We start from the raw sequence: 10674 nt of genomic DNA, 5'->3' as shown, positions 1-10674 counted from the left end.
GTAAGTGTATTTCTCATAACGCTAAAAACATATAGTATTTAAAAAATATAGATTTTAGATCAAAGAAATAACATTTAAAACTATAAAACGCATCACAATAAAATTATATTTATCACAGTAACCCAATTCATTTCAAATTTGATTTTTCTTACTTTTATTAATGTTACGTATTATTGTCATAATTTCTTTATTGTTTTTAAAGACAAATTTTAAGAAGAAATATTTGCATTTTATCACATAGGTATTATATCTATTGTCGTGAAAAACATATAATTAGCGAAATAAATTCAGCCAATATTATTACATCGCGAAAAATCACGATTATAAATATTTTTCGTTCTAAACAGGCTTGCAAGACTCAAATTAGGAGCTAAAAAGCTCCTATGGGACCAACTAGTACCGACGTTGATCCGGCTTTGTTCGCCGAATCCGTGCGTTCGTTACTACTTGCAGGGAATACGTCTATAATTGGCGCACCGGTCCGTCTATACCTAGATTACTAGCCCTTGCGCCCACAACGTTAGCAACCGCGGATTTCGTTGTCTCTATATTTTTATTAAATCTACTGTATATTACTTTCGCTACGACTTATACGTGACAGCGGAGTATTATAACAAATTCGTAATAAGAGGATCATATATGAAAATAAGAATAATAAAGCTTAGAAAGAGTATATTAATAGGAACGTTCCTCTTATAAAATTAATAAACTACAGAACAATAACATGTTATTATACTATGCATAAAATTATAGATTTGGAAGTTATGGGCAACATAAGATTACATATATATTTAATAAAATTTCAAAAACCAATAATATTAAATGTATCTAGAAAAAAATAGATGCAATAAGTCAAAATTAGTATCAGAATATTCAGATCATATTCAAGAAAAACAATATTAGCAAAACTTACAAAGAAAGGAAGCAGACCCTCAGCTCGATCTCGTGTTAGTGACTCAAGTAAAGCATCTCCTCTCATGCTTAATTCACTGTCAGATTTAATATATCGCATTCGAACTAGTCCTATAAGGCCAGCTTTCTCCACACTTGAATGTGCCTAAACAAATAAAAATATTTTATAACAAATAAAATTTTTCAATTATTATTAAACTCTTCACTTTTGTCCCGCAGATTCTAAATTATAATACGTAATATGACCATTAATTGTTAATCCTTAATATACATGACTAAGGTCATTTGTATCTTCAGTGTTTTTTTTCTTAAAATATTAGAAACATCATAAATAATGATATACAGGGTGCAACTAAAATAAGATAAACTTTGGGGCCAAGCTTCCCGCACCGAAATATGAAAAGCAATTTATATGGACATATATCAGCCAACTCACTGTTACTGATATAAATCTCAGAATGTTTATTAATAGGGGAAAATAAAAAAGTAGTATCTTCGTTCATCCATGTAATGTGTCCAAGTGCATTTTAAAAAGCTCTCAAAGGAACGCTAAAAGTTTAAAATTTTCATTCGCCGCAATACGCAGTATTCAACGTTCTTCTATTATCATTCATTATTTCTGCTTGCTACTTTCGCGATTGCTCCCAGTGGTCGCACACACATATTTTTAAATAAAATATCATGAGAATTTGCACTGCTACTTGATCATCTAGGTACATTTATAAATTCATTATCTTCAGCATAAAGTAATGGCTACAAACCTGATCCGAGCAGTATGCAACTAGACGCGAATTAATCTCTGTCGCCAAACAGTCAGGATCGTTCTCCTGCACGTCTCTAATAGCTCTGGTTCTGGCTGCAAGCAAACACACCAACGTGGCTTCTGAAGCCGTCGTTTGTATGACGCCACCGCCACCGGAACCACCCGGTTGATGAAGAAAATCTTCGGGTAGACCGATCATTTTACCTAACCAATTCATAATGATCGTTTCTAACTCAGTACACGCTGGACTGGAAGCCTATGGAAATAATAGTATTAAATTAAAAATCGTATTAAGATGATCATTTCAACTTTTAAAGATTTGACTTTTAAAAGTTAAAGGATCAAATTATTCGCATAATAATGTTCATATAATTTTTTTTTATTAATTAAAGAAGAAATAATTAAAACGTAACTATATGTAGAATCGTACCGACGGTTAAATCACACTTCCATTGTATTTTCGAAACAAAACATTTTTTACGATTTAGGATTTAGGAACCCAATTTAATGATTCTGTTTCTAAATTGTACCGAAATCTACTTCTTTTTAATCCGATTTAAATAATTCAATGTTTATTTTCGTAAAAATATTTTGTTTTATTGCTAATAAACCAAAGTATGATGTAAAAGACAAAAATATCCTGAATATCAGTACTTTTGTTATAATTTTGTTTAAACTTTAAGGGACACAATATAAGCGATTTTCTTCTATAAGATAAATTTTTAATTATAAAAAATATAGGTTTTATAAATTATATTAATGCAAATATTCGGAATTAATTTATTCTGAAAAAAAATGTGCAAAATGTTCTATTATAATTTCAAATTTTAATAAAAAAACACCTCAATTAACTTAAACATATTATTAAATTTTTGCGGAATGACGAAAGATATTATTTGATTAAAAACACATTACTATTTAATATTAAATACGAAAATATTAAATTAAACAGTTAAAAATAAATACGTAAAATTGCACTTACCCACGTAAAACCCAGACAGTTTATTGCGTCGGCCAGCATGTCGCCCAGCAGACTAGCAGGTGAATTCAGAGCCGGAAAGTAGGCGTGCATGTGCGGACTCTGCCAGTGCGTCACACCCGGCATAATGCATTTCTCAACGTCGGCGAATATGTCCTCCCAGGACTCGCCGTCTACAGGGGCCGACGACGGCAGAACATTTCTCAAGTATCCCGGCGAGACCGCTGGATATACTCGCCGAGAACGGATGTCTCTCAGATAATCGGCGATATAATCTACCATTTCCTTTCCTGCGTAATTTTTGAATTTATGATTATTCTAAGTCATTATGTACAATATCTAACAAGTACGTTACTATACGTAAAGTCCACTCTCTTACAAATTATGCATCTTAATTTACAAATTGCTGATTAATTATTTATATTTTTATAGAAATAATAATTTTAAAAAATATTGAGTAATATGTAGAATATACGCTACTCAACAAAAAACAGAAAACATTTTCAAAATGCTTAAAATTGCATTATTTTGAGAATCAGATTACCAAAACTCGGTGAAACACCATCGCAGACAAAGAAATGAAAGCGCATTTTAAAGTTTAAAACTTTCACATGTTTTTGGCCGTTTTTTAAAAAATTTGTATCTCTATAGTTCTGTATCTTAGCAAAGATCACATTGTTATATTTCTTAAAATTATATGTACATTTAACAATCTACAGCTAGATAAAAAATTTTTTCTTAAATAGTTTAATATTTTTAATATTAATAAAATATTATTTTAAAGACCGCGATTTGAACAACAATTAAGAAATAAAGGCTAAGCGGTCAAGTTGGACCTTAATGCTGAAAACGATTCCATGTGAATTTATGAACAACAATTTCAATCCCGTAAACTGCACGCTGAAATTATTTTCAGTCTTAAAACGCGATCAAAACTAGAGTAATAATATTACAAATTAAATTGACAAACAATTTAATAATACTGATGCTCATATATAGGCATCTTTATAATAATCTTAAAGCATCTTAAAATCTATAAATAATTTTATTGCATTGCGAAAAATATTATACGTCAGCCGGATATTAAATCTATTTCATGCGAGCGTCGTCACCGCTAGACCACCGAGGCCTTAGTAATATTCTTTATTAAAATTTTTATAAAAAAGTACAAAGTTTTTCATTTGTAAAATGGCTTTTTTTAAAATTTGTTTACAATTTTCCTTATCTTAAGCAACTTTGAAGCTAAACGTGCATTTCTTATAATCAACATTGAAATTTAGCAAAAAAATTTTTTATTCCCCTCCCCCCACACCCACAATTCTACAAAATTAAATTAAAAAATAATCAAAAGCATGTTATAGTACAAACTTTGAACTTTAAAATACCTTTTTAATTTTTTTCATCAAATTTTAACGTTGATTATAAAAAATGCAGATTTAATTTCACAGTCGCATTATTCAGTCAAGAAAAATTGTACAAAAACTTTTAAAACATCATTTGGTAGGAACAACTCTGTACTTTTTTTTGTAAAAGTATTAAATCTTTTCGAAAATAATTTTTATCGACTTGCAGACCGTTGATTGTACATAATTTTTAAATAACATAACACAATGTGATCTTTTTTAAAATATAAAACTGTAAAGATAAAAATTTTTTTTTAAACGGACAAAAACATATTGAAATACAATTTTCAAGCTTTAAAATATTTTTTAATTTTTTTTGTCTGCGATAATTTTTTACAATTGTTGATGACCTAAATATTGTGCAATTTCGAACGTTTTGAATGTGTTTCCTATTTTTTATTGAGTATAGTGTATATAATGTTTAATTAATGTTTACATAAAATTTTAATCAAATATAACTAATTATATTAATAATCTTTTATTTTTTTTAAATTCTTTTATGAAGTAATTATACAAAAGTTATAATCATTATTTTTGTAAAGAAACAAATATTTTAAAGTCATACTGCTATATTTTAAAGTTATTTTTTTAATGTCCTAGTTTATTTAATATCGACGTATTTATTGTATCTTAAACAAAGAAAGTTAAAAGACAAAGAGTTTAAAAAGTGTTGACAAACTAGATTAAAAATCATAATGTTAAGTAAACTATAGAAAATAAGTTTGCGAATCTTCATTTAAAACTTAGCGTCATTATCTGCAACAAAAAGCTATCAAACAGGAACAAAAAGGTGCTTTAAGACTCAAGGAACTATTCCTGTACTAAACAAAAGACACGATTTTTCAAAGATTAGACTTTCCTTCACACGTGCGGATTCCTTTATTTGAAAAACGTAATTACTCTTTCTGTTATTATATAATGTCTCCAACAGAAATAGCATTCTGTAACTGAAAGTACATAGTTTTCTAAAATTGTTCATTCAATCATTGATTCTCTATCAAAATACTTTATAAACATCCAAAAGAAAAAGGAGTAATTTGTTTTATTTATTGTTAGTAGTAACAGTTATAAATGAATGCATTATCCTGTATTGCAATACACGCATTGCCAATTCTAATTTACCAAAACGAATAAATAGAATAATCGACTAGGAATGAAATCCCAGGAGAAAGGCGATTTCAAATCGTAGTTCCAAAGCAGGAGATTTAGATCGTAAACGATGTCGTATTGGAAACAATATCGCACCTATAAAGTTCCTACCAGTGATCTCTATTTATTGACGCTGTTTCAGTATAGTACAATTATTGAAATGGTTTGACTTCTTCATTGCGACATGTCATTTCGATTTAGATTTAGAACAGTTGCTGCAAATGAAAAAATGACGTATCTCAAAATTAACAACCTTTTCAAAATTCTGTATTAAAATAATGTTTCAATCAGAATAGTAAATATATAATTTCTTTACTTTCTTTCCGTGTTATACTTTCAATTATAATGTATTCTTTAAAACTATGTCATGAATTTTCAAAATGTAAACACTAGTATAATATAAATTTTATACTTTATCAGTTTTATAACACTTTTCCGTATAAGCAAACAAGCTACACATGTGCTATTCTTTCACAAAATTACATTAGTTTTTATAATTAATTTTCTTTCATTATCTTAAAAATGCTAATTCTTTATTTGTATTACTTTTCTATCAACGCAGCAAGAGTTGATTGATATATTAGTAATATATATATTAATTAGATCTTTAGATGGTTTTTAAAGTTTTTGTAAAATATTGACTTCTATTTTATAATTATTGACTTTTATTGTAAATATTGACTTTCTATTTTATAAAATTTATGTAAAATTATACAAAAATGAATTTAATGTTATTTTATAAAATACGAATAAAAAATCGTTGATAAATGTGAATTCAAACGAATACAAATGCAAAATTCGTTCAAACTTTTTGTTATGTTTACATATGTGAATAATTGCTTACCATATCGGCGATAATCCTCCAAATCCATTTTACCTGAAACAGTATAAGGCAATTGTTAATTATTAACCATTCAGTTTTATTTCATCTTGAAATCTTTCAGAATTCTTGAAAAATTACAGAATGATATCTTTTAACGCGATACTGCATGAAACATTATGTTAAAAGATTATATTAAATAATATTATATTAAAAAATTATTTGCTTAAGGAAAATGCTAAGGAATCCTTTCAGTTGCAATTGATTGACATTAATAATCGAGTTGTGAGCAAACAAAAGACTCCACTTCTTACCGTTAAATGTCAGATGTGATTTTTTTTAGTTACACATATGTACTTTTCTTTAATTTGAAAAGAAATAATAAATAAAAAATTTATAAGAATTCTATATAATAATAAAAATAATCATTTATATTTCCCAAATTTATGATATATGTATATATATATATATACATATAACGGTTTGAATAACTCTTTAATGTTGGTTTATTGATCGTACTTTATTAGTAGCATGTGATAATTCCTTGTCAATTCAAGTCACAAGAATTATGGCACACTGGTTTAAACTCGTTGCATGCTCTTTGATTCGACACAAAGTGTTACAAATAGAAAAAGTTAAGAGGCAAAACTATACACTTTCTTAATTATTCAATAAGATCCATGAAATTTACTCGCGACAAGATTGTACACAGACACCGCTGAAGCACGATTACAACACAACGAACGATGTTGACCTAATACAAAAATTCGCAATGCGAGTTAGTCGCTAATTTCTACGGATTCATCATCGATCGCATTGGCGTCATATAAGTCGAGCTTCATAGTGCAAGCGATCCATTAAGATTTTCATTTGGCGACACCAAGTTTTAGTCTCTTTATATTTATATTAATTGCATTTACAGGAAGGACGTCATTTAGCAATAATGTTAAAAATAATGTTAAATCATTGATAATAATAAAAATTATTTCAAAAACAATATGGATATAAACAGTATCTTTGCGCGTGTTCGATAATATGCATTATAAAAACGAAACTTGTATGTTAAAACGATACACAACTGTATAGTAGAACATACTGATGAAGACTGAAACTTTACAACGTATAGATATATTAATAATTTTTTTATTAATTGCATATTGATAAGAAACTTAACAGTATCTTCAACATAGAGATAAATAATGGCTGAATACTTATAAACACAAGTTTATAAAAAAAAGGAGCATACAGTCAATACGACGGTTATTTGTTGCGATATAATATATTTAAAATGATCTTTACAAATTGAAATTTATATATGTTTCGGCCGATATTCGGCCTTCATCAGTATGTCCCACTATAATTTTTAAGTCGAAAATTAAATAAGTTAAAAATTCAGAACCGTCATATTACAAAAGAACAATTTCTTAGATAATAAACATCAAGAAACAAAAATCAGGATTAAATAAGCAAAATGATACCGTATACCGGAATTATACTTGCCCCTTCTTAACGAATAATCTCCCACTTACAACCTCCTTTCTACTCCTTTAATTTTCCCCTTCTTAATTTTTCTACCTAATATAAATATAGAAGGACAGAATACGGAGGAACACAAAAATTTCTGTTAACAAGTAACGTACTAAAGTTTCTTCCATCCTTAATAATTCAGGAACCGGTTTATTAATTACTCCTAGTGCACTTATTCTTTCCAATTTCATTTGTTTGTATTAAATTTTTTTTAATATTCGAGTAATTTGACCTAATGTGATTATGTTATTTAAAGATTTTGTGTTAAATTAATATTTAACGTTCCTTGGTGTCAAAATAATATAATTTATGAATAACTAAACAAGTAACATAAAAATAATGTGTTTTAAAAAAATTAATTCTGAAAGGAATAACTAAAATACGTGTTAATTTAATATATCATAAGTATTAATTATACTTAAAAAAATATACTTCTACAATTTGTTCACAAACTGTGGCATTATTTTTTTTGTGATCATTTTTTCATAATATCTATGTTATTTTCTAACACATTCATCTTATGTTGAATAAACACAAAATTAAATAACGTAACCATATTATGTTAAATTAACACTCGAATATGTTAAAAAATTTAATACAAACTGTTAACAAGACATGAGTGGACCGTATCTAACACAAATACATAATGTTCTTTACTGTGTAGTTTCGACAAGATGATCTTAGCAAAACCGGAAAGAATTGCGAGACGCGCGTAGAACGGAAAATCGAACTGGCCACGAGTAGTAACGAGGATCTAAAGCCAGAATGACGCCCGGCGATATTAAAAGCTCGTCCTTCCTCTGTTTCCGCTTCCGACTTTTGTAATTTCCCGTAGCTTTCACCGCTACCGAGCAGTTTGCTGAGAGATTTATTTATCCGCGAAGCCGTCGGACACTCCGCGGATTCTCCATCAGTGATTCGCGATTCAACGAAGAAAATGCCAGTTAGGCATTTGATAGCGGCATAATGTTCGACATTATCAAAAACACTTTAATGATTATCGAGTAATTCAATACACGTTCAAATCAAATCGAGAGTTTCAATCAAAATTTTAAATTTACATAAAATATTCCAGAGTTAAATAATTAAACTTCTTGCCAATACATTTCGTGGGTAGACATAAAAATAATTTTTATAAATATTGGTCCAAATAAATTTTATTTAAAAATGATAGTAAAACAATAAACATAAACATAATAACAAACTTAAAATATGAAATAGTAATAATGTAATCTTTTTTACGGATTCTCCCAAATTCAACAACAAAAAATCCAAAAAAACAGGACGAATGAGAGTCAGCGTGGTTTAATCTTAAATCTTTAATCCAAAAAGTAGAATCTTTATTCCAAAAAATAATAGTACGTTTCAGTTCACTTTGGAACCATCCTCGGCAATACAATTTCAAAATTCCTTCAATCTCTTCATGTCCAAGAAAAAATCACCATCAGATTAATAGATTTGATGTCTATGATTTGATAATCTATTCGAAACATTAAAATTATAAATATTTCTATAATTTTTGCAATAAAAATGTTATTGTGCGAGAGAAAAGAGAGAGAGAATCGTGTATTTTACAAACGTGCAACTTATTTATTGCATTACTGGAAGTAATTATTACTTTATATCAACGTAATTACAACTTTTCTGTTTTAATTAAGCGACTAATGCTATCACAAAAAGTAATTTGTATGTTAAAACAATACACATAAATTGCACTTATTTTAAATAATAAAGATATTTGAATATTAATGACGAGTCTGTTTACACGTGTATAATGCGTTTTTTCCATTCGATAATTCATCACATCGTTTATCTTGATCAAAATAGTCTCTCAGGGGTATTGTAATCAAATAATTATTTATATGTATAAATTATTGATTAAATCACAAATCAAATGTATCGGATTAAATCACATCACCTTAATAAGGGTCATGATAAATCTCTTTGCCTCCGCCATTTGGCAAATAATCAAAGAATATCCAGAATTTGAATCAAAAATTTTCATATTATAGAGAAACAGACGTAGAAAAATTGTTTCAACTTTTAAATATTGTATTCGGGGAATTTATATAAACATGTATTCATCCTTGTTGTCTACTTCAAATATAATATACTTATTTTTCGAAAATGAGATGGCTTCTTTTGTCTACAAACCAATCGCCTACAGCATCGTTTGCCTATATCACATTTGCCGACAGTTCATTCGCACACAAAAATTATTGTCTATAGCTCGATTACCTACATAAATTATTGCACATAAATATAAAATTAAGAGAAAAAGGCACTTTTGTACACACACACACACACACACACACACGACGCTATTCGAATACTATATTTATTTTTAAAAGTATTAAAACTGAAAGCAAAATATCAAATAAAATTGACTGCAGGCTAAATCATTTACATTGTTAGTTTCATATGAAGTTATTACAAAATTATTTTTAATTAAAGATATCTATTTCATTCATGTATTGTACATATCTTTCTACCGCCATTTTTATAAAGATGACAATGGACACATAATAATGAACAAATTAAACTTTTAAATATATTTTATTTTTATAAATAGATTTTCATTTTAATGTATTAAAGTATATGTATGTAACAATGTAAAAAACGTTATGATAAAAGAACATATATGTAATTAACTTAAGGTTATGTCGAATCTAAAGCGCGTATGAAACTAATTCATTTTTTTATAAATATTAATTTGGTTGCATCTAATTTGTTAATTCAATTTTAGCGCTGACCTGTTCGGAAGTCCTACGTCAATCACTCTTGCGACAAATTGAGCTGGAGTTGTAACTTGAAGTCGAACAATACGGAAAATACTGTCGTGGTCACCCGTCGGATGTTTGCTCCTCTTTTCGTCCTCGAACAGGATATATCCGCGACGGAAGCGAATCGGCAGAATGCGTGTCGCTCAACAAGTGGCTGCTTTTATATAGCTGCGCACTCTGCGTACAATTCCTCTGATAGCGCAAGCGTTAACGAAGAAGCCGGGAATGATGATGCGTCTTGCGACCACGATTTACTACCCCTACGATTTACTATCCCTACTCACTATGATAGAAGTAAATCTGAACAACCTTAACAAAGTTCCATAAAGACAATGTAA

The 10674-nt window shown here is 28.5% G+C and overlaps 1 protein-coding gene across 2 annotated transcripts in view; it reads right to left on the bottom strand.

Moving 5' to 3' along the window:
• The window catches only part of Hdc (histidine decarboxylase), a 16673-nt gene extending 6227 nt beyond the window's left edge, over window positions 1-10446 (bottom strand). The window contains exons 1-5 of one of the 2 annotated variants that reach the window (XM_018506919.1): window positions 10307-10446; window positions 6051-6083; window positions 2658-2944; window positions 1674-1931; window positions 914-1057 (exon numbers count right to left, since the gene is read on the bottom strand). In XM_018506919.1, coding sequence (XP_018362421.1) covers window positions 914-1057; window positions 1674-1931; window positions 2658-2944; window positions 6051-6078 — 717 coding nt within the window. In that variant the 5' untranslated portion in view covers window positions 6079-6083; window positions 10307-10446. Of the gene's footprint in view, window positions 1-913; window positions 1058-1673; window positions 1932-2657; window positions 2945-6050; window positions 6084-6545; window positions 6617-10306 lie in introns of those variants that run through there. The other variant, XM_018506920.1, reaches the window with a different exon arrangement.
• Between the last annotated feature and the right edge of the window lie 228 nt (window positions 10447-10674).

The sequence above is a fragment of the Trachymyrmex cornetzi genome, unplaced genomic scaffold (assembly GCF_001594075.2).
Source record: "Trachymyrmex cornetzi isolate Tcor2-1 unplaced genomic scaffold, Tcor1.1 scaffold23, whole genome shotgun sequence".
Lineage (NCBI taxonomy): Eukaryota > Metazoa > Arthropoda > Insecta > Hymenoptera > Formicidae > Trachymyrmex > Trachymyrmex cornetzi.
Note: the sequence above shows the minus strand (reverse complement) of the source record. Positions and strands in the feature narration are given on the sequence as shown.